General features: G+C 44.6%; 1 protein-coding gene across 4 annotated transcripts in view; it reads right to left on the reverse strand.

Moving 5' to 3' along the window:
- Positions 1-1,205: 1,205 nt before the first annotated feature.
- The window catches only part of LOC126405550 (serine/threonine-protein kinase BRSK2-like), a 43,445-nt gene continuing 19,565 nt past the window's right edge, over positions 1,206-25,085 (reverse strand). The window contains exons 11-20 of one of the 4 annotated variants that reach the window (XM_050069328.1): positions 20,587-20,684; positions 20,305-20,455; positions 18,032-18,092; positions 11,893-12,169; positions 10,988-11,036; positions 8,792-8,915; positions 8,576-8,677; positions 7,925-8,033; positions 6,665-6,754; positions 1,206-6,560 (exon numbers count right to left, since the gene is read on the reverse strand). In XM_050069328.1, coding sequence (XP_049925285.1) covers positions 6,343-6,560; positions 6,665-6,754; positions 7,925-8,033; positions 8,576-8,677; positions 8,792-8,915; positions 10,988-11,036; positions 11,893-12,169; positions 18,032-18,092; positions 20,305-20,455; positions 20,587-20,684 — 1,279 coding nt within the window. In that variant the 3' untranslated portion in view covers positions 1,206-6,342. Of the gene's footprint in view, positions 6,569-6,663; positions 6,755-7,924; positions 8,034-8,575; positions 8,678-8,791; positions 8,916-10,987; positions 11,037-11,892; positions 12,500-18,031; positions 18,093-20,304; positions 20,456-20,586; positions 20,685-25,085 lie in introns of all 4 variants that reach the window. The other 3 variants (XM_050069327.1, XM_050069326.1, XM_050069325.1) reach the window with 3 other exon arrangements.

The raw sequence follows: 25,085 nt of genomic DNA on the forward strand, positions 1-25,085 counted from the left end.
TCAATTATGTGTTTTTGGACGTTTGAATCTGGGGCGCCGTCAGCCTCCATTAGGTGGAGTTGTGTTGCTACCTCCTCTCCCCTTGGATCTCTGCAAGTGATGTGAGGACTCTAAAACTTCACCTGAGCCTCCCTCGGCATATGGGTGAGTAGATGATGGCTGAATTTTCATTTTTGGGTGCACTATCCCTTTAAGAAGAAAACTTAAGGTGTTTTGTGCAGCCGATCCCTGACGTTTGTTCAAGTGTTCGTTCTTCGGATAAGTTTGGTTTCAGTCAGTTATTTGATGCTATAAAAAGAGGATCTGTTGACATGATTGACAGCTGTGAGCCAATCAGCGCGCTCACGTTCAGTGGTGCTGTTCGCGATTGGTCGGACCGGTGTGTGGGCGGAAACTTGATGTTGCAGAGATGGCTACTGCCCAAGCTCTGGCTCCAAATGACGTCACCAGCACAAGATGCCAGCGGCAGTATCAGGGATATTTTGGCTTCATTTTTGTGCAGTGTGGGAAGTGGAGATGTGTTGCTCCCGGTTTGATCCAGTGCGTCCAGAAGTGTCCTCAGCAGTCGCTCCGGCTCTGCGGTCGAGGTCTTTATGTGAACCAGGAGAACTATGAGAGTAACTTTGTGTTCATGCCAGGAAACATTTCATGAGTGAGACAGAGGACAAACAGACACACATATTTCCGTTGTTGTTTATTGGTCGGTATTTCTCACAGGCAATAATAATCATTGTCATAATAGTGCACTTTTCCTTTTTTGTAATTATACTACAGACATTTCTCTTCGTCGTTGTCGTCATCATCATCATTAATCGTGTTTTTCTCGACCCACCCTCCCCCACACACCTCCTCCTCCTTCCAGTTTTTTTTTTTTTAATGTTCTGATGTCACAAATTCCTCCTCCTACCATGTGGAGCGGAGGTTCACAAGATTGGGGGGGTGGCGGTCATACGGGTGGGTGGGGTGCGGCGGGCCCGGGCGGGGCGGGGCGGGAGACAAGAGATTATAGTGGTACAATTCTAACTGCAGAAGAAGAATGAGCAATAATGATGAGAGGAAGAGCGGTACGGTGACTACAGTGTCGATAAAAGATAGTGAACGCTACATAGATATGGATGGCATACAATGGAGACAGAGACAGGCATACAGTGTATACAGACGTATACAGCTTCTGCTGTGAAGGATACAGTGTAGAAAANGTGAGACTTCTTTCAATAGGAGAGTTTTGGGAGCGGCTGTAAATGTGCCGAGGGTCCCGTTGTGTCTTTGAATGGATCTGGATGCTCAGAGCAGAGCGAAACCTTTCTGTCCTCCTCCCGTTCCTTAACTCGCCTCGCTCCTCCTACATGCGGTGACTCTGACCCTGTGTTTAAAAAAAGCCAGTGACATAACACTCCTTCATGTACGTGTGTAACTTTAAACCACCCTGACCTCTGACCTGTCCGATGCATGTGGGGCCTCACTGCTGGGTCCTCCTAAGGGGCCCGACTGTGAGCACATGGATGGGACATGAAACCTCTGATTACACAAGAGGGGAAAAACACTTAAATCTTCTGTTAAAGCAGCACAGACTGAAAATCTGTCTTGATTACGTCCACTGAGGCAAAAGTTTCCCCAAAGCTTTCTAAAATGATTCCCAAACCTCATGTTAATGTGTGTAAACAGATTATTGGATGTCGGAGTCATCAATCAATCACTAACCACATTTTCCAGTTTTCCAGGAAAGACGGGAAAAAACTGTCCGTTAAACCTGCAAGTGAACGTTTGTTTCCGTTTGTGTTCAGCAGTTTCAGTTCAGGGTGCAGAGTGTGAGGAGACTATTGGAAGTCAGTTTGTGCATGGGTTTCACCCTGGTAGCCAAAATGCCCTGGTTTGTGTGTGTTTGATCTGTCATGTAACAGACTCAGCAGCTAAGTGTCCTGCTCACTTTTTGCCTCAGGTGACGATAAAAAAATTAAACAAAACAAACCGAACAACTGCCTGAAGGAGCGAATACCTCAGCGCTGATAAACACTCTCTGGTAACGCACAACAGTCCTCCACATGAAGCTAAACATGTGAACAGCTGTGGTCGCCGGCGGTGCTAAATAAACCAAACTAACCGGGTTAAAAACACGACGTAGAGCTGGGAGGTTTTTCAGAAAAGAAAGAGGAGAGGAGTTCAGCTGGTTTGCTCTGACGTGTCAGACATCTTGAAAGTAACATTTCCCCGTCTTCACCCATCGCCTGCTTTCCCATTCATGAAAATAAAAAATCACACTCTCAACAAATACATGGCAAATAAATAAATAAATAAATAAATAAATACATCTGCAATAAATATATGGAACAAAAATATGTTTACACTCTTGCAATAATTTCAAAAGAGTTTCTGACATTCACATTGGTGGCGCCGCCCGCGACCCTGCTGGTGGCGAACATAAAGAAACAGACAGACAGACAGACAGACGGGAGCGGTGTAGAAAAAACGAAGGTATGGAAAAATAAAAACAGGCTAAATTTCATTCTTTATGTGTGGCTTCATTTTTCCTCTCCAGTTCTTTTTCCTCCTCGTGTAATGTTCATCTCTACCTGCGTCCCTCCGTCCTCCCTCCACGTCTCCTTTCAGAGGCAGAACAGGCTTTTGTTGGGGCTTCGGCGTCGCCCTACGTCTATTGTTAAACACAGAGGAACGTAGGAAGGTTTCAGTTGACTAATTGTGGGTCTAAAAAGCTCGGTTGTCTCGTTCGACCAGCCTCTCTTTATTCTAAGTCTACTTTGTCATCATCTTCAATGGCTGTAATTTGACGGACTTGAATTGTGGTTTCAGGTAAAGGACAGGTTCGGACTTTTGTCAGGTCTCTTATAAAACAGTCACACCCCAAATGTACACTGAGGAGAGTTAGAGGTCACTGGAATCACTCCTCGTCTCCAAACTGGTTGTGACGGACTGAGCTGTCTGAGTGAGCTGAATCAAATGCGTATATTTGTCCTGGCAGCTGTTTGTAGGCAGAAAAAATATCTACCACAGCAAAAGTGAATCAGCTGACTAGTAGGGATGCAGGATGCTGGATATTTGGCCGATATGCCGACACTGATATATCCATATATTATGGAAAATTATAAAATTTTATTCCCCAAATCCTCTGACTGAATATACGTCTTCATCTGTACGCTTGTACCCTGGTTTATCTTTATTGTTATATGTATTTTCATTTTGTTTCAACACCCTGGTTTAAGCCCATGTATTTGTGTTTGCACTGTGTAGCTTTGTTATTTCACTGCCTGGTTTATCTGCATTTACAAAGAATGTTTGTTTGCTTTATGGTGATTTCAGAAACTTGTGAAACAGATGTAAAAACTTTTTCTAAAGCCTCAATAAAGACCTGCAGTGGTCCAAACATGTTAATGATTCAGTCACTACAATAAAGGCTTTTTAATACTTCCTTCCTGGTTTTCTATATTTTCGGATTTCCCTCCTGTGTATCCGGTTGTTTCGTGTTCTCCATGAGCACCCAACACAAGGTTTTCATTTGCATTCGATTATACAGAGATTTCATTTTCATTTTATTTCATTTTAAAGCCAATAATGTGCTGCAGGGGGACAGGAGAAGAAAACTCTCTCAGTGTACATGTGGTGTGTGGACGTTGTATTGACGGAAACCTCCAATAAAACCCTCACCTAACAGACCTGGCTTTCATTGTCGTCTCTAACGCCTCATTTCCACTGCATGATTCGACTCGACTCACTTGTTCACAAAAAACAGTTGAGGACTGAACGTTTGCTGCTGTTTTCACTCACTCTGTATCTTTTGTTGTGCACAGATGTCTTAAATAAATAGACTGCTTTTGCACTGATCTCAGCCTGTAGACCTTCTTGTGGCCCAGTTACGTTGGCGTGCAGGTATCTCCTCTGCCGTCCTTTCTTTTTTACAAACTTGACACATTGGCAAGTCACTTGCAGTTCGTTCAGAATGGAAACACGACCCACCAGCTGGGAACCACTGATATTAGGGAGATCCTGTCCTTCTCTGTCGCCACCACCACAGCTTCACACAAACCATGTTTCCATCAGCCTGTTTAGATGCGCATCTAGAAGCATCGCATCGGAAAATTATGATGGAAACGCCAAAATTTGAATTAAAATCCCCTGATTCACACAAACTAAAATGCGCTCGCTTTAGCCGGGTTTTGGTTGATTCGAAAAAATGCTGATCCGCATCACGGGGGATGGAAACAGTTATGTTTGAATTAAGTCTGACGTAGCGCACCTCTCTCCATGGTGATATCCACACTCCGGGTCGGGAAGGCGGTAATGCATTTACAAGCTGGTTGCCAACCGCCAGAAAACGTAGAAGAAGAAGAATGCGAGACTTGTTTTGTTTCCGGTTCTGCGGAAAACTCGCACAAGTTCGTAGTTTTCACCAAAGTCCGTATCCATTCGTATTTCTTTTAATGCACATTTCCCAATGATTCAAATCACTTTTGGATGGAAACATAGCTACTGACTGCCTTGTTTCCTCTGGCCTGCCCTGCAGGTGGTGCTCAGCACCTTTACATGACGGATTCATTGTGTTACTCTGACTGATAAAATTGAATTTCTCACAGTCAATCAGACCCAAACTGGCCGAGGCGCTCTGAGCATGCTCCACAGTTTCCGCCCCGGGCTTTGACCCGGAAGTCCAATAGCATTAAATGTGTAAGAGAAGAAGAAGCCGGTAACAACATGGAGAAATCTACATCCAGAGCCGTGACTTTTTGGACGGACCAAATGTACAGAGCTGTAAAGTTGTCCACCATGGTAGCAGTTAGCTGCTAGCTAACCGTAGCTAACTTGTTTGTCCATTGTTTGGTCTGTGACGTAATAGGTCAACAGGAAAAAGGTCCAATACTAACAAGCTGAAAGGGGGCATATCTCCACCTATCGTAGAGGAGTCGCACATACTTGGCTCAATAAATGGATTCCCCTCCCGTGCTTGTATACTGGGACAAGGACAGTAGGCCAGTTAGATGTCCTCGTCCAGCTGGGACTGTAACTCCACTTCACTGTGCACAGGAATGTACTGGGTGTTAAAGCGTTTTAATCAGAATTTTAATTTCAAAAATTAGCAAAAATATTCTCAAAATGATGCTGAGGTTTGGTCATGGCTCATTTCAAACTGTTTTTTATAGTTTATAGTTATAGTGACATTTCTCTCTGACCAATCAGCGGATTTCAGTGTTTTAACTCCACCTTTAAATATAAGCTCTGCTCGCTTTGAACTGAGGTGGGACCAAAACAAGTATCAGGTACGATCCACAACTTCAAGATAGAGTCGTGCCGTGTCACGCAGTGGAAATGCAGCATACGTTATTTTAAGATCTAGGCTGCTCCTGTTTCTAACTATGCTCTGCTTCGTCTCCATCTATCTGTTCATCTCCGTCTGTGGGAGTTTCCACTCTGAGACATTCTACCTGTGGTGTGACGTGTGTCCTTAAAATGGGGCTAAATCTAACTACCTATCCACTTTCTCCTCCGTTAAAGGCAATACGGTATCATAGCTTTATCAGTGGAATTCAGAGATAATTGTGGGGGTTTATGCTTCCTCTCAAACACTAAAGGAAACTCGTCTTATTTTGAAATTCATCGAGTTGTAGGGCGACATGACGTAGCCCAAGTCAGATTCACTCTGACTTCTCTCTGCTCTCAGACTCCTGATTATTAAACATCTAAAGATCCACTTTAACAATCGCGTCTAAATCCAGACTCTTTCTGAACGTCTGTCTTCAACACGTCCTCATGGTGTTGCTTTGCTTGAGAACTCTTCAGTTGAGAGGAGGAGGAGGAGAGCGGACTTCCTGTCATCGTGTTTGGTGCTGAGGAGACTTGATGATCCAGGTGACAGGTGACAATGAGAGTTAAGGGGCTCTGCTGTTGGACGGTGACTTCCTTTGCCGTTCTGACTGACTGACGGGAGGTCTCCTGTTGGATTCGTGTTGCGTGTGATTGGTCGGTGAGAAGGTCATGTGCTTTCTTGAACTACGTGTTTACCTCGCTGTGAGCTTTTCCTGTATTTCTCTGGTACGGTGGGACTTTTCAGACATCCTGTCTTCAGACTGCGGGGTGAAGCTGCCCTTGAAGGCTAACTAGAGACCACCTTCCTCCGCCGCCCCCACTAATATACATTTCTGCTGTGTGGGGAATCTCTGTCGTATCAGCTTCAAGGGAAAACTTCCCCCTCCTCCATCCCATTGCTTTGGAATCATGGCGGGAAGCAAGGCAGGAAGTAAGGGAGTAGGGAAGGAAAGAATGTGGGAAGGACTGAGGGGAGGAAGAGAAAAAGGCCAGGCGGACGACCCTCGCCTCTCTTCCACAACATTCTTTTCAGGGATGAGACTGCGTCCCGTTGGACGACGACAGGAGTCTGGTCTTGTCTTTCCCCGACCCTCGCCTTTGTAAGGACGTCCCGCTGCTGCTCCCGCTGCCCCCGTCTGCCACACGCTCCTTCTCCCCCCGCTCCCGCTCCGATCCGCTCTCGGAACGCCGGGAGTTCTGGCGAGAAGGAGTGCTGGGCTGGCGGGAAAGCTGACCGTTCTTCTCATCTGAGGGGCCAGAGGGTGAAACAAGAGAGAGGAGGCGTGAAACAAACAATACACTACTGGTACACCTGCCAGTGTGTGTGTGTGTGTGTGTGTGTGCATCTTACCAGCCAGTGCCTGCACAGAAGGCTGATCATGAGTACTCAGCAGCTGAGCCTGAATGGTTTCCACCACTCTCTTAAATCTGCGACTGGGACCTGAGCGGAGACAGGAGCAACTTATTTCAGGTTACCACGGAGACAGCATTGTTTTTATTATTTTTAAGATATACTCTGCAGAAATGTCGTAAAAAAAACACTGTATAGACTCATAGTCTCACATTGGAAACAAACACTAAAAGAGAAATGAGCATTAATTTAACAACCAGAGTCCAAACTTTTAGCATCATATTCCAGGATCTTTTTAAACCTTCAATAAATAATTTCTTTGGCCACCAGGGGGCAGTGAACGCAGCACTGACATATTATCACCATATCTCAGGGAATAACTCTCTGGAAAACAACCTGAAGTCCCTTCTATGATTAAGGCAAAGCATCATGAGACTAGGAATAAGATAACCACTCAACCCCTTAAAGGGATAGTGCACCCAAAAATGAAAATTCAGCCATTATCTACTCACCCATATGCCGANTTGTGGTTTCAATTATGTGTTTTCGGACGTTTGAATCTGGGGCGCCGGGTGCACTATCCCTTTAACCCTACCTCAGCTCATATTTGGCCTATAAGACTATAAACAGTCATATCAACACTTACAGGCAGAGTTAGAAAGTTTCCAGTTCACCAACCTGCATGTCTTTAGAATTTGATAATGCTTTTTCCTCATATAACTATGCCCAATAATTACAAGTATTAGTCCAACTGGAGGTAAAAAAAAAAAAAAAAAAAAAAAAGAATAAAATAAAATCAGAATTTCTGAAATTAAAGTGTAAAATTTTAGAGAAAAAATTGGATGTTCTCTGAGATTAAAGCCACAAATTTTCTCTTAAATTTTCCATTTTAATCTCAAAAAATATCCGAGTTTTATTCCTTTGAATTTAGAACTCAATTCTAGTTTAAAGTTTGTTTGATTTTTTTAAACTACTATGGTCTTAATATGCTGTCGTACATAATACTTATACATCTCCTACATATTTTTAGAATTTCACCTTAAATTTCCCGACTAATATTTATATCTTATGTATGTATATGTCTTATTGGATATGGGCCAGCAGAACATATACATCTAAATTCTCCCTGGTGAGACTGTACGTAAAGAGAAATAAAATTTTTGCCTCTCCTATAACATCATCATATTTCTGTCTAATTACACCAACAAATAAATGTCTTCTACCTGCAGGTGTGTGTGTGTCGCTCACACACCCTCCTACCTGTTATTAGAGTGAAGGTGACGCTGTAGATGCCCATCTCTCGTCTTCCTTCCCTCTCTGCTCGTTCCCTCTCTCGCTCCCTGTCTCCCTCGGAGAAAGCGATGTCCACCTGCAGGAGGCGACAGCGCGTCCATGAGTCCGTCACGCTCACACACAGAGACCAAACACTGTTGTGATTATTATCAGTTTGCTTGTTTCATTCATCTCAGCGTCCCTGCAGTGGACCTGTTGGGTTTTGGATACGACCACTGGAGGGCGCCAAAGATAAAACACTTTGACTTCAACACTGAGGGTTTAAAGACAAGTCTGTAAAATAAATGCTCTCAGCTGTTGACCTGTGAAACTGTAAAGAAGCATGTGATATCAGCTCAGCTGCACATCTCACTACATGGATGTAACATCTGTTCAAACATAATCCACCAATCACACATGAATTCTGATTAAATTCAGGCGACAGCTGCTTTAAAGTTTTAGATTGTACACCAGTATCAGATGTCGTCATGTTCAAGACATTGAAAACATCCTCACTGACATGTCGACTAGAACTTGAGATAAACTTTTGGGTTTGCAAAGATGCATTTGTGCTGATGGAGTTTGGAGTGTTTGGTTTCGGCCTGCAGGGCTGAGGAGGTAAAAAAAATATCATCATACTTGGAACTTGACAGGTTTCTGGAAGACCGAGGGGCCGCCGGAGGATTTGTACTCTGCCCGGAAACTGTTCTGAGACACCACACTGTGGCTGAGGGACGGGATCTGCAGAGACAGAGAGAAGAGTGACGCTCAGTGAAAGAGATCAGATATATTCACATCACAAAGGTGTTATAGTCACATATACAGTCAGGTTTATCTAAGCTGGACGGCGCTCACTGAGAGAAAGGCGTGGACGATGTCGGCCTTGATGGAGCTGAGCGGCTTGTCTCGAATCATCACAAAGATCTGCTCCTCTTTCTCCAGGCTGATGAAGTTACCGAACCAGGACTTCTTTGCCAGTCTGCGAACAAACACGTGTTTGACATGTGACAGATTAGATCCATTCACACATTTCAAATCAAATTCATAAAAGGATCGCACTGCCAGATCTGCACAAAGAAGACAAATGTAATTCTCAATGCACCCCGCACTGCACCTCGATGCTCCTGTACATATTTAAATGAGCTAATATTCAAACATTCGGCACAAAATTGGTCCCTTTCTATGCAAATGAGCCTCGCTGCCACAACGGTTCACTTCACAGAGATCAGCTCTAACAGCCACACACTGTTACAGTGAAATAATTAGCATGTTCAGAGAGTTGGTGGGAAGTGAAGCGCACTGATCTTGTTGGTCATCGTGTTCTTTTTCTCTCTGCCTGTGTTCTGTCTACTGTGTTCTCCACACAAAGGCAACATTTATACCATGTGGTAAACATTGACGATGTATGCAATCAGATGCTAAAACAACTTTTTCTGGTCTGTTTGTGCCAAAATGCTGCTAAAGATGTTCTGAAATCTCACGAGAAGTGAATTGTTGCAACAATGGAAACGTTGGTGAGATTTGGAGAGAGGAGTGCCGGGAATAATTCTTAGTGTTGGAGTATAAAAAGCGTATCTTACTCTGAGCTCTCACGGCTGAATATTTAGCTGATTTCCACAATGTGAAAAAGTCTGTTCGATTTTTGAAAACTTCTCGTTGGCGAGATTTCGACACAAACGGGTCGACACACGTGAAAGATATGGAAAAGCTCTCCATTTCTCTGTAGAACATTCTCTGTAATGATGTCAGACACTCATAGTAACAGTCTGTCAGTGGCAAAACAAACACTTTTGTTGGTCAGTACATTTTTTATGTGTGTCTAATCTGCGAAGGTACACTAGGGCCATGTAAAAGAAAGAATAAATAATAATGTTGTAAATCTATGAGAAAGAAGTCGAAATATTACGAGGTCAAACTCATAATTTAAGGAGAAAAGAAGTCACAAATTAAGAACAGAAAGTCGGGAACATGGTATAAAGAGCGACAAAGTGTACAAACAGTGTTGGGGTGACAGTGACATACAGTACGTTTTAGCAGTGGGTCTAAGAAGTAAGGGATAATGACGCGGGTTCTATTCCCCTGTCGGGAGTTATTTTCCCAGTATTCACCGGCTCATTATACATTATCCCACTTATTACACGGCTAATTATCAGTTAAATAAATAATTTGAGACAGAATATTGATTAATTATATGATTTTTATTGATTTATAAATTAAATCGGGAGGAGAGGAAAAAAAACTGCTGGCAATGCGCTACAATAGCTACAGGGAATCAAGAGAAAAGGAAAATCATGAAATATCATGAAAATACTCCGTCTTTGTATCTTGTAAATTATTATTTTGAAGCGGTAACAGCTACGTTAGCCCGATAAAAAAGTAACTGTTGTCAGAGCAGCGTCCCTAGCAACGCTGGGCTACATACCAACGGTCATTACACAGTAATATCAGACCTCTGAATGCCACGACTGACCAATCAGAATACAGCATTTAATAGAGCCGTGTAATAAAGTAAAATAATGCATTACCAATAAGATTTCAGGTGATATGATCACACTGACAATGTCACGTTCATCCATGCTTTTGTTGGGAGTGAATTTATGGGGCACACCTGCCCTGAGTGGATAACAGAGGCAGGATAACGCACCATGTCACAAAGCTCACATCATCTCAAACATGACAATGAGTTCACTGTACTCCAATGGCCTCCACAGTCACCAGATCTCAGTCCAATAGAGCACCTCTGGGATGTGCTGGAACGGGAGATTCTCATCATGGATCAACTGTGTGATGTCATCATGCCAATAATTTGTATTTATTTTGTTTAATATGCACTGTCGCTCTTCACAGACGAAGTTCCTAATGGAAAAATAAGTCGCTCTTCACAGACGAAGTTCCTAATGGAAAAATAAAGTTCTTTGAATTGAACTGAATATGGACCAAAATCTCTGAGTCCAACCTGGCACTAGCAAAGTGTACCTAATAAAGTGGCCGGTGGGTGTACACTGCACCTAGAAAGCAGAGAAAGACAGATAGAGACATGTGTGGACTTACTCTGGACTGGACTCTGGAGTCAAACTGGACATGTCCTCTGATGTGGGGACTAAGAAAAGAGAAGCAGAGAGAGAGAGAGAGAGAGAGAGAGAGAGAGAGAGAGGAGGAGGGCAGTGAATCTTGATGACAGACTCTAATCTAATTGGCCTAATTACAGATTATCACAGACATTAGTCAACAGAGCCGCGGGCTGCAGGCTGCAGCACGTGCTCGTCTCTCGTTAAGAATAGATTCTGTCTTGGATGTGAAGTTGGAGAACTCTGATTGTTTAAACTGTGGAGCATCAAGTTCATTTTACTTTTACCATCACACAAATATTCCACCATTATTCAGAATATAATAATGCTCTGAATTTGATAAGGGTCATGTAAACAGCATGTTCTGTTTGGATTCTGAATTAGGCCTTTTTCCGAATAAGACATGTGGGACATGATGGTATTCATTTGGTTTTATGAGCATTTTTTGGGGCATGTAAACAGCCAAGACAAGACAAGATGTCTTAACTGTGGTTTTTGCTGCAGTTTGTGACACATGGTGTCTTGTCTGCTTATGGTCAGCTCCGTGCACTGAGCACAAACAAACAAGCCAACAGTTTGTAACATTGGTGCAGAGATTAAAGGTGATAGTTAGTTAGTTTTGGTTCATTTGGCTGTCAGTAGCACATTAACGGAAAGGAACTGGTTAAATTTTAAGAAAATATAAACAATGATGGTCTAAATCTCGCTAACCGACTGCATGTTAAGATGAATATTAATTTTCAATATTGTCTTTTTTGGAATAAGAGCAAAAACTGGAATATCTTGTGCATGCCAAACTCAAAACCAAAAACAGATGCAAAACTCAATGTTAGGATGTTTTATCTCGACCAATCAGAGGCGGGGATTCACACCACCGTCTTCACTCACCTTGCAGTTTGCGCCGATGGAAGCGCGGCGAGCCCAGCAGGTTGTTTTTGAACGAGTTGAGCCTTGTTCTCCAGTGGGCGGAGCTCGAGGCGGCCAGACCGCCACTGCCACCGGGGCTGGAGGGCGGCGTCAATGAGAGCGAGGCCCCGCCGGCTCCGTCCGCTCTGGAAGAAGAAGACGAGGAGGAAGAGGAGGGAGGGGTGGTGGAGGAAGGGTGTTGGATTTGGTGCACAGGCGTGCCCAGCGGGGTGGGCAGCGGTGAGCCCTGCGGCGTGACCTGCGACACAGGAGGAGGGGTGGCAGAGGAGTTAGAGGACGAGTGGACGTTCTTAGACTTGAAGACAGATGGAGAGGGGAAGTTGAAGAAGCGTGGGATGGGGGAGAGGAGAGGGGAAGGTGATGGGGAGGGGGAGCGTGGAGTCTGAAGGGGGAGGGACTTCATGGAGTGGAGCTGGGGACGGTCAGCGGGGCCCTTTGAGGGCAGGGTCTGTGTTTTGGGGTCAGGTGCTGGGCGGGTGGGCCGAGAGGTGGTGGCACTTCCTGGTTTGGGGTCTTTGGAGGAGGAAGCAGAGGTGACTTCAGATGGGCTGAAAGTGAAGACCGGGCTCTGATGGGCAGACAGAGGGACAGAGGGATGGACAGATGAGAGAAAGCAATGGTCATGACTTATGGTTCATGGAAATGATTCTTTAACAAGCCTCGATCAGACGGGAGATGGATCTGCTGATCTGAACTCTTGGATACAGCTGTCTGTTTGTGTTTTAGTCCCTTTGTGTCCATGTGCACACCTTGAGTAAGAGTAGAACAGACGTTACGATTCAAATCAACATGGCAGGATGGTCGCAAATCTAGGAATCCAAGAATAGCAAAGGAATGGCCCGCCTTACTCTGCCTCTGATTGGCTCACCCTAACATTCTTACCCTCAACCTAACTGTGCCTACACCTCTGGTCTCAGCCTCATGTGGGTGGGATTTATACCTCTGCCATAAAATGACGTCATACCTATGGCGTAGAGCCTACGCCGTAGCCTGACGTGCACCTCCCCAGAGATGTAACTCCACGTCACAGTGACGCAGACCTCCTGTCTGTCTCTGTAAGCTGAAACCATTTCCCTCAGTGGAAACAAAGCTTTGATTTACTTTAATTTCACAGATAAGAAACAATAAATTGTGAAGACAATAAAGCCTCCACAAAAATAGCATTTTAAGTCTTGTGTGTGATTTATCCTGGCTTCATATGAGCAGAGGAAATCTCTGCTAGCTGCTAGGCTAATTTATACAATGTAAAATGCCATAGGCTTGTGCTAATAACGTTAGCATGTTGTATTTGTGGGGAAAATGTGTCCAGATAAAGACAAGTGTTTGTCTGTGAATGCTGCGAGTTATAGTGAAGCTGATTTGTGTTTGAAACTGTCTCTATTAAGACATGTTTAATGTGTGTTTAATGTGTGTTTACTGTGTGTTTAATGTGTGTTTTGAATCAACTAAACTTTACAGCACTTCACAGAAACCCCACTGCCCACTATTTTGGAGGTGTAACTGCAGAGTGACACAGACACACCACCGCACAAGTATAAATGCTCACAACGGCGTGGGCCATGTGTGTAGGCTAGGGCGTAGGGTCTGCCACACAAGTACAAATCCCTCTTAACCAATCAAACTAACGAAGGCAACGAGCACTAGCCAATCATGGGGAGCGCAGAACGGGCAATTGCTTGGCTATCCTAATACACACAAATTTGCTGATAGTTAGAGTGGTGGCCATTTTTATGTGTACTGCTGCCATTGCAACCGTTGTAGCGGGCTAACTTAAGATCCCCGGGTATAGTGTAGAAGACCTGACATGACTGACCAAATCTGGGTAGATGAGGAGAAGCAATTGTTCCCAGAACTGTTTATCAGAATATCAGGAAACAGCAGCTTAAGTGACGGGAAACACCTTTCAATGTGTGTATTGGAAAGCTTGTAGGTGTGTCAACTGATTCTGCTGATTTACACACACACACTATAAATTGCCATGAGTGTTCAGTTCTTTGGCTTCTTCGTGAGTAAACCCTCAAATGTCCAATCCTGTGTTTTGAGTCGTAGTGGCCAAACAGTAGAATTACAACTTAGATCGCGTGATGTCATTGTGCGCAAAAAGTCTTTTTCCCATAGACTTACACTGGGAAGGAGACATGTGTAAATCAGTAGATACATTTTTTTGAGCATCACATCCCCTGCAACAACACTCACTCAGTATTTAACCCACTTGGTCCGATAACATTTGGAAAGTCTAGAAGAGCCGCAAGATTGAATCATTTTATCCCCATTCAAGTTAGCGGAGCGCTAAACAGGCGGCTCTGCATGTCTGTGGTGAGCTTCCTCTGTGGGCCCAATAATGTGGGAGCATCGGCGTCTGTATGAGGCAGCATGGTGTGTGTATGAAATGAAAATGTGTATGACTGAGGATGTGACAGCATGATGGAAAGGCAGCGACAGTCTGAGCAAGAGTTATCAGAGAAACAGCATCACAGGAAATTTGGTTTTGTGTTTCTGATGGCAAAAACTGATATTAACGTATTGAAGCTGCTGAAAACATACAGCATGTGTTTGCTATGGTATATATACTGTATGTTGGATAGGAAAAGACTAGAAACACAGATACAGTTCCCTTCAGATTCATTTGACATATAAAACAGCTTTGATCTACGAAACACAACACTGCAGAGATAACAGACTGACTGCAGCTGGTAAACAAACACTATGTTGCCTTCAGGAACCTGTACAAATATCTGGGAAACTGGGAGAAATAGCTAGCTTGAGCGTGGCAGCAGTATCGATCTTAGCAAGTGAATGTCCTTTAATATCTAAAAGAATCTGCATCAGCACGGCTAATCCTCGGAAAGTGGCAAACAAGCAATTATCTTATCACATACTGCCATACATGTAAAAACAATGATTTCTGCTCCAGTGCAAATAATTGAAAGGTAAAGCTGTTATGTTTCAACCTTGACTCTATTTTCTTTTTGTGTCTAAGTGACTAATGGGAACAACAATATATGAAGTTGGTCCAGAATTAAGAGAGCGCTGCAGACGGCAGGCTCAGATTGTTGTTCTAAGTGTCTGACATCATTATGGAAAGGATCCCTACAGAGATAGAGCTTTGTGTTAGAGAGTAAGATCCTTTTTGTTTAAAGCCCCTACAAGGAACTTTCATTTAGAGTTGATTTTGGCGACCCTGTGGACAAAAGCAGTAGTGTTTTGCCGGAATGAAGCCTACATTTCCCATGAGCTCTAGCGCCTATTGTCGTAAAGACGCTTACCTGGCTCGCACACGTGTTTGTTTTGGGGATGAATGAAACAACAAGACGGGAAAACTTTGCCCCCGCTCCTATCGGGGATCCCAGCTCACCTCTGCCGCGCCCCAGCTCCACCTCTCCGGCGTAAGCGCCACCGCCACCGGGGTAAACGCAGCGGTCGGCTGGTAAGGCTGAAGGCCTGTTTGGCGAGCACTTCCACGGCTTCTTGGACTGAGTATGGAGCGGTGCCTCGCCTCTTTATTTCTCGGCACTCGCTGGACCCTGTCGACGCCTGGCTGGTACCTGTCGTCGGCCCGGATGAGGTGTTCCAGCCCCGCGGCCCCTGCTCTCCTCGTCCCCGCTGGCGCGGGGTGAATCTGCGCAACCTGCGGCCTCTGTGTGTGGCTCCCCGGACAGCTAACGCCGTGGACCCGCCGGCTCCTGCCAGGATTGGGCTGGTAAATGCTAGATCGCTAGCGAACAAAACGTTTATCCTGAAGGATTTCCTGACTTCCCGAGGATTGGATTTTCTCTGTGTGACTGAGACGTGGCTGACTGTTGGTGAGTCCAGTGCTTTCACAGAACTTTTACCCGATGATTGCTGCTATTTTAACTCCCCGCGGACGTCGGGTCGAGGAGGAGGAATAGCGACTATTTATAAGAGTCACTATAAATGTAAGCAGCTAGGTAAGATGACGTGTGCCGTCTGAGTGCCGTAAATCGTTTCGTCCTGGAAGTGACCTGGGGCGGACCCGGAGACAGTTTCCTAAAGGTATGGATATACACTATATAGAAACAGCTTATCTTCACACCGATGGTCTCATTTGCTGTTGTAGGTCACGCACAGACATCAGCAGAAACCAGAGACTTTTGCATATCCAGTTAAAAGTTCCTTGTAGCGGCTTTAACCAGAAACAGCCCCTAAATTGCCATCACCAAACCCACCAGACTCCATTTAAAAGACTAATTTTAGCACGTATAGACTCAGCATATTTTCCATAGACTGTAAAAATAATCGATGTAGCTGCCTTGATGTCACCCATTGGTCTGTGGCCTCCTGTTTTGAAGCCTCGAGTCTTGCATTTCAGCTGTCGCCATCTAGGGTTGCAACGGTAGGAGACTTGCACGATACGATAACCACATCAGAAAACATCACGGTTTCACAGTATCGCAGAATTTATGTTATTATCAGTCAGGATGAGCCTTATAGGAATGAAAACAGAAGGGTTGCTGTTGGTTATAATTGAAACGTAAAACCATTTTGTTGATGGAAGTATTTGTAAAAACTCTCCTCATTGAACTAAAAATAAAATTGAAATTCTCTATCCAGTTAGTTGCATTTCTTTTTTCAATATCATAGATATGCGGTAACCGTCAACTTTTATATCACGGTATACATGGAGAACTACAAAAGCATCATCAAACAAGCTCCAAATATTCATTAACAGATGCTTACGACACATCCTGGGAATTTACTGGCCTAACACCATCGCAAACAAAGAGCTCTGGCAAACCACACAACAAGAACAAATTGAAACCGCAGGAAATGGGGCTGGATCGGGCACACCTTGAGAAAACCATCCTCCAACACGACCAGACAGGCCTTAAGATGGAACCCACAAGGGAAAAGAAAGCCAGGAAGACCAAGAAACAGCTGGAAAAGGTCTGTTGAGGCGGAACTCGGAGCAAAAGGGTTTAAGTCAAGTAACTCATATCCTGAAACTGGTATATCATTGCAACCCTATCGCCATCTTGTTATTTTAAGCCACAAGTGACCACATTTGGGCGAACGGCTGGCGCTTTGGAGGAGCATGGGGTGGATCTGACCGAGAGGCAGAGGACACTATCATCAGACAGCCTCAAAGCAGCTCCAGCCTTAATTATTCATAACTTTAATGTCGTGTTCACAGCCGGCGCAAATACAATTTGTGTTGTGTGTATTGTGAATTACCGAATTACATGTAAAGTCAATGTAAAGACGGGATTAGATGCGAATTTCTCCCGGACAGCACAGTGGAGACGATGCGAATGACGCGAAATATGCGAGTTCAGCGAGCAGCGTGATTTCGCATCATAAGCTTATTTCCAAGAACTGAAAAATCTGATAGCTGATTTGCGTCGCAGATTTCATTTCAAGTCGAGTCTGGTGGGTTTGGTGATGGTGATTTCGGGGCTGTTTCTGATTAAATAAAAAGGAGATCTATCTCTGTCGGGATCCTTTCCATAACCTGTCTGACAGAATAACAATTTGAGCCTGTCAGTGACAAAACAAACACTTATAGTAGACGTACAATGGTGGTGTAAACATGTGGTTACACCGCAGTCTGTTTCACTGCTGCAGGCTGCAGCGTTCTCTCTCAACACTATTCGTCACTTAGACACAAAACATGGAAAAATATCTCCGCACAGTATATATGTAGAAATACATTTGACCCTGCTGCTGCAAGGTTTAATATCTGATGTAGTTTAAAACAACAGATGATAAACATGAGTGAACGGTGCACATTACTGCAGCTTTCAGAGCCGATCCCTCGCTCTCATGAGAGTAATCATTTAGTCAGATTATGTGATGTAAAGTACAGAACAGCACGTTTCACAGAGCAGACACAGGGAGATTAAAACGGGTGGGATTATTTGGGAGAAAGCAGGTATGTGATGTAACTGTGTGACTTCAAAATCTCACAGGTTCTTACAACAACAGGATGGCAGATTAATTTTAAAGCGTGTAGGCTGTTTCATCAAAACTGTTAATCTCTAGAGAACACGTCAAACCGTGATTTTTCACTTTGCATATGAAGACTGATTCAGCGAAGCAACAACGAACAGCTGGAGACAGTTGAACAGAGGGAAGCTCTTACCCTGGGACTGCTGAGAGGACTGGAGGACAGACCTGTGGACGCTCCGCTGACTGAACGAGACCTTTAGAAGACAACAACAGAAGACATGGAGGTGAATGAGACCTTCAGGTGCAACAACCATAAAGTATGCTTTAGTTAACTGGGAGTAAGACACTGTTTTTAAAACAACTACATCAAGAAATCAGTCATTTTATTTTACTTTACACCCCCTAGAATTAGAAAGGATTTTTTACAAAGACCAGAACAGATCAGAAGCATGAGATAGCCTAATTTTCAGTCTTGGGCCTGTGATGTGCGAACTCTCTCTTACTGGGGTTAGGATTTTGAACCAAACGACCAATCTGCATGGCTGCAGACTGAGCAGGCCTCCTGTAGTCCTACCTCTCATTCCTTCCTTTACCATGGGAATTTGCTAACTCTAATCCTGTTGCAAGACAGTCCCTTAAAATCTGGACTAAAATAAGACTGCATTTTGGATGGCATGGGAATTCTGAATTCTGAAATAAATCTGAATGAAATAATTCGGAATTAAATCTTCGGGTCCCCTCAAGGTTTGGGGCAGGGAAGGTTTCTGATTGGATAGGGGGCGGGGCGGATGTTATGTGTTTACGTTTACCGGAAGAAAACACTGTAGTCCTCGCTCCGGATAACAAGATGCTTGACGACGCCGTTCTTAGTGCCTTTTTCGGGCTTGTTTTNATTCCAGCCCTTTACATCGGATTGAATTTTCAATCACATTGGCCATTTTCATTCTGAATTAGGTGTTTACAAGATCACTGTTAATAGGAATGAACTTTCATTCTGAATGAAAAGGGAATTAAACTGTCCATGTAAACACACTCAGTGTCAGATAGCTCCTTTTAATTATGGACTTGTAATGGCATTCTAAAAACGAAAGATCTTTATATTATTGACAGTTCCCTCTTTTGAACTACTGCACAATAAATTCAATCCGCCTCAATCCCACTTCTTCTGATTTCGATAAATTCGCAACCGTCCTAGATTCAATACAAAGACCGTTCCCAGTGAACCTGACAGCACCCAGATGGAACTTTTGTTTTCTGTTGATCCTTCGTCGAGGGAAGTAATATCATGTATCTGTACCTATATGTCTAATGAGTTAGATAGTCTTAGATTTACTGATCCCCGCTTGGGATCAGGACTTGGGAAATGCCTTAACGGAGCAGCAATGGACAGGAGCACAGAAGGGTGTGCACTCAGCATGTATCTGCACCAGGCATGGACTCGTAGAGTTCAGGGTGTTGCATCGCCTCCATCTTTTAAAGGTCAAGCTTTCTAAAACGTATCTAGATCCTCTGTGTGACCATTGTGGGGAATCTCATGTTCTGTCTGTGCCCGAGACTATCCAGTTTTGTCTGATATCCTGGGACATCTGGTAAAAACCTGATGCAGCGTTGGCTGTATTTGGGGTACTGGGAGAGGAAAGTCCTTTCAGAGGACTTACTTCCTCTGTGGTAGGGTTCATAACCCTTTAAGCACACAGATTAATTGTATTGAACTGGAAACAGGCTCAACCTCCCACTTACATTGATCAAAGATGTTAAGCAGCAAATTAAACTGGAAAAACTCAGATTCACTTTAAGAGGTTCCATCGAGATATTCCATAAGAACTCTTCACTCACTACGTTTCCATGCACAGTAAAGTGGAGCGACTGTAACAGCTCGATTAGTATACAAGTGCGGGAGGGGAATCCATTTATTGAGCCAAGTATGTGCGACTCCTCTACGATAGGTGGAGATATGCCCCCTTTCAGCTTGTTAGTATTGGACCTTTTTCCTGTTGACCTATTACGTCACAGACCAAACAATGGACAAACAAGTTAGCTACGGTTAGCTAGCAGCTAACTGCTACCATGGTGGACAACTTTACAGCTCTGTACATTTGGTCCGTCCAAAAAGTCACGGCTCTGGATGTAGATTTCTCCATGTTGTTACCGGCTTCTTCTTCTCTTACACATTTAATGCTATTGGACTTCAGGGTCAAAGCCCGGGGCGGAAACTGTGGAGCATGCTCAGAGCGCCTCGGCCAGTTTGGGTCTGATTGACTGTATACATGCAGGAGTCACATGATCTGGGTGTGTTAGTCCCACTGTGACACATTCACTGCAGGAACATTTCACTCACACTGACATGTTTTTAAAAAATGCTGTACTTCACGAATCTAATCCTCAGGTTGAGTTTGTTATTGAACATTTGATTCCCTCTTGTTGTTGTGATGCAGATATAACTTCAGTGTCGGCGCTGCTTCGTACCTCTGGCTGTGTGCATTAGTGTCCAGAGCCCTGCGAGGTGGGGTGGGAGACCCCTGCTCTGTGACACTGAGGACCTCCAGGCTCTTCCTCTCTGGACGACAGCGGCCGTGACGCGTCAGCATCGGGGAGTCCACACGCTTCCTGGGTGGGTCTAAAATATATGTAAGAAAAAAACAAGGAAAATATGATTTATTACATCTGATATTTGGACATTTGGGTGAATTTTTTGACGGTAAAAGTGCAGGTTCAGAGACAAAGGGAAAGCTGTCTTGTTGTTCTCACCCAGGTCATTCCTGGGCGGCAGATCCTCGTCTTCACAGCTGGGGTAGCGCTCCTTCCTGTCCAACAGGAGGTAGTAGATCATCTTCTCCTGGTTCTCCCTGCAGAGAGACACAGACACTGAAGGTCAGACGGAGACAAGACAGACGGACAGCTTTCTGCTGACAGACTCACAGAATACAGAAAGACAAGAGGCTCGTCAGGGTCACAGATCTCCTGACAGATACAGCTGCAGCAAGTTCACATGTAGATAATGGTCCAGTCAGGTCATTCATCCGTCTTCTGTAACCACTTATCCTGGTACTGGTTATTGGGTGAGAGGCGGGGTTCACCCTGGACAGGTCGCCAGAATATCACTATCATGCAAACTCCACACAGAGGGCATCAGCTCTCCAAACTACAACAGTACACGAAAGTCATACTGAAACAAACACTGCAGACCTCCTGCAAAATGCAGCACATGAATGCAACAGACAACACTTCTAACATGGGTGCTGCCATGAAAACTTTATCTTATGAGGCAAAACCGATGTTGACAAAGTTTTCCTTTAGGTAGTAAATCACAATATATTTGATCTTAATACTCAGCACATCACAGTGTCGCAATAACATTGTATTGTGACCTAAGCGTTGTGATACCTGTGATACCAAACCGACATCAAAGAACTAGCGGTGACGAAAGCCAACTGTTGCGTCGTCTACGTCGCCTCACGTCGCCCTGTGTCAGTTGCATTTGAACACACTACACGGACTACATCCGACGGCCAAGTAGCACGTACGTTCTGCGCCTGCGTGAGAGGAAATGACGCAAAAAGGGAAACTGGAAGTCCGAGAAATGCATGAGATGAACAAAGTAGTGGAATGGGAGATGTACATCCTGTCAGCCCATAAACCCGCTGCTTCTTCCCACTTTAACCTGAATAACAAACCAGGGCTCGGTGCTCCGGTTGGATCCAAACGCTCCGCTAGCCGCAGCTCAGAGACTAGCGGAGGCTAACTGGCTGTGCTTCCCTCCGGTCATGCTGCGGCTAACGCTCCGCTAGCCGCTCCCAGCTAGCTCCGGTTTGTTATTCAGGTTAAAGTGTGAAGAAGCAGCGGGTCTGTGGGGCAGCTGAGTGAAGTGGAGCCTGAGGAGGAAGCACCGGTTAGCCCCGGTTTCACTACAGGCAGATTCACTCGCTACAGGGGCGAGGAAATAAAACCTGAACAGCCAATCAGAGTGATCTCTCTCACTGACAAGCTCCGCCGCCGATTCAGCATGTTCAATCGGCCGAAAAGCCACCCACGCCAAAGTGCCGACGGTGCGGGACACACCACAAAAACTAGGCCGACAGACGCTCACCGACAGCCCGACTTTGGTCGACGGCCGACCATCGGCTTGGTGTGTCAGGGCCTTAACAGCTAATTTAAGTCCAGTACTCCGTCTTCTTTATGCTCTGGTTAGAGGAATTATCTGTCTCTGTAGCTGCTAACTGCTCCACTGTGTTCACCAGCTGGTCGCTAACTTTGTCTGCTGTTTGCTGCTGCTCAGGTAGAGTCCAGAGTTATCACTGACAGCAGCTGCCTCCTTCACTGTGGCTGCTAAAGTTTATGATGAGAGCTGTGAGGCTGGAAAACCAAAACACAACGAGCTGAAAGACGCTAAAATGCTGCTGCTGCTGCAGGGAGTGAGAAACCTCATCAGTTAAGACCTTTGCACACTGAGTCCATTTTTTTCACCCAAAATTGTCGCACGTCTACAAATAAATACGCCCTCACGTTATGTCAGTCATGTTTACACACTGAGTCTGAAACTTTCGTCCATCATTAAAATTTTCTGTACAGATTTTTTCGCCTCCGTCAGAGCCTTAAGAGACGTTTGCTTGACAGCTGAGACAAGACACAGAGTCATTTCATGACTTTCAACAGGTCAGATAGTGATATTCAGGTGGATGATGATGAAGAGGAGGAGGATGTGGACAGCTCCGCCCCTTCATGCAGCTGTGGTGCCAGATGAAAGACAGGGAGGAAGTGATGTCAGTCAGATAGGTGACTCCAGTGGAGAGAGGCAGAGGAGGAAATGTGTCTTTGGATTTTGTCACGTGTTGCGAACAGAACAATGAAATGCATCAGAATCAGTGTGAAAAGTTTCTGTGTGTAACGTTTCTTTTTGGATGATGGATTAAAGAGCAGACTCAGTGTGCGAGGCCTTCAGTCAGAGAGATGAGACACAGCCGGTGACTGAGGAGAGATACAAGAGCCATTGTTGATGCTGCAGCTCTTGTTCCTGCCGTCGCAGGCAGATTAATGATGTCAGTAATTAACTGACCACAATCAGACTGAAAAGACAACGAGAGACGGCGACATGCTGAGAGAGAAACTAATTTAACCACACACACACTAAGGGCACAGCCATGACCCGGGCTGCCCCTCCGTCTGCCCTCGATGCCCCTCTGAAAATCATAAGCCCAGCGACCTCTGTGACCTCAGAGTTTGATTTTATTTTCCCGCTCTGCCTCTCACCCGCTCCTGTCAACTCCGCCCCGGCAACACAACATCAATACACGTACCTGACTGGTCAGCGGTCGGGTGTGTTTGTAAATCGTCACTCTGAGCGTCAGAGCTGGAACAAACTGGACTGTTTGTAACTTCAGAGCACTGTTGGAAGATTAAGTGGATCAGAGCCAGCCTGTTCTCACCTCCAGGCAGGGGCGTAGCACCAAATTTTGGGCCCTGTGCATAAGCAGTTTTTGTGCCCCCCCATCCTACCTCTCTGGTCAAATAGTATTTACAAAGTCCCCTTCCTTTCTGTCTGTCTTTTCCCTTTTGGAACCCTGGTTTTCAGTTCTTGGGGGAAGACATGACGGTGTACGCTGACGCTCCAGCTGCATTAGGAGTCACTCACTCAGCTCTAGCTGTGTTTAAAGACAAATCCTCATGCGGCGCAGACTAAACCATTTAGTTCAAACGCTAGAATACTTTGTGTTGACTCGCTTCATACAGGTGAATAACTGGCATCATACGTGCAAGAAATTGCTGAATGAACTTCACCGGTACGTCTCAGCGTCACACGTCCTCAGAGGATCTCAATTCTGATTGGCTATCACGGAGCACATTAATCACTGAAGGTCCGATTATTCCGCTCTAACGAGTAAGGGTATGATGCAAAATTACGCTACTTGCTTTGTCGCTTACTTTACATATTTTTCATTGTTGCGTTCCTCGCGTCGCCTGGTGGGAATTACTGTCATTGACGACAACTACGCACTACTGTGAGAAAGTGCGATAAAACCGTCACCAGTAAAAAGCCAATACTTTATCAATACATGTGATCAGCACGTAGAAAGCCATATTTCAATCTGCTCTGTCCACAGTCTCTCATTCACCGCAACTATGGTCTACAATCGCGGTCGACACAAGCACATCGCACTACAGCAAAGTGTTAAAGACAAACTAAATGAAAGCTGTCTGTGTGTAGGCTAACACTTTATGTGAACATGTACCTGAGGCAGCGACCTGCAGACAGTGAGTGTCCTCAGAGAGCAGGATGAATGACTCATACTGATGTTTGTGTTCTTCATGCTTAGATAATTTTACTTTCTTCACTCAGTGTTGTGATGTCAGGAGGAATATTTATTTCACTGACATGTTAGATTTGTTTCCACTGAGACATTACTGAGTTTATATAGTGACTTTGTAAACATGACTGTTGCTGCCAGTGACTGTATAAAACACTTGATCTCAAAGGAAAATGTGAGGATATGAGCTGTGTGCATGTGTGTGTGTGTGTGTGTGTGTGTGTGTGTGTGTGTGTGTGAGAGATGCTGGCAGATAGTGAGTGTGTTATAACTTATTGTTAATGCCACTTGTTATGCACTGATAGCTCGTTTTTATTCTGTTTCTGCATTATGTGATGTTCCTCGGTCAGATATGTGACACACATTATTTTTAATTCAAACATAAAATAGTAAACTAAATAAATAAATTACAACTTTTACTGTGTTCATTTGCATTTCTTTAATATTCATCATTATCAAGAGTTTTTAAAAAAGTTTTCAGTAGGTCACTCGCTGCTGAAAATGTCTGACCCATCCACATTTTCTGGTTTTATAATCCGGCCCAATTGAATTTGTAATTGAACAGAAAGGGTTAGTTGTAGCCTGTAGCTCTAACTGCCTCTCTGGGCACCGCGCTCACGTGTGCGCGCTTGTGCGAGACTGTAAGACATGGGCACCGCGTTCATGTGTGTTCACATGCTTTCGCTGGTCTCGGACACGTGAGCGCGGTGCACAGAGAGGCAGTCAGAGCTACAGGCTACAATGAGGCTAAAAACAGAGTTCAAATGAGGTTTTTCCAAACAACTTTTTATGTCGGGGCTTCAGGACACTTGGATCACTACGGACGAGCAGTATGGAGATATTTTGTGGTTTCAATTATGTGTTTTTGGACGTTTGAATCTGGGGCGCCGTCAGCCTCCATTAGGTGGAGTTGTGTTGCTACCTCCTCTCCCCTTGGATCTCTGC

This window comes from Epinephelus moara, chromosome 18 (assembly GCF_006386435.1).
Source record: "Epinephelus moara isolate mb chromosome 18, YSFRI_EMoa_1.0, whole genome shotgun sequence".
Lineage (NCBI taxonomy): Eukaryota > Metazoa > Chordata > Actinopteri > Perciformes > Serranidae > Epinephelus > Epinephelus moara.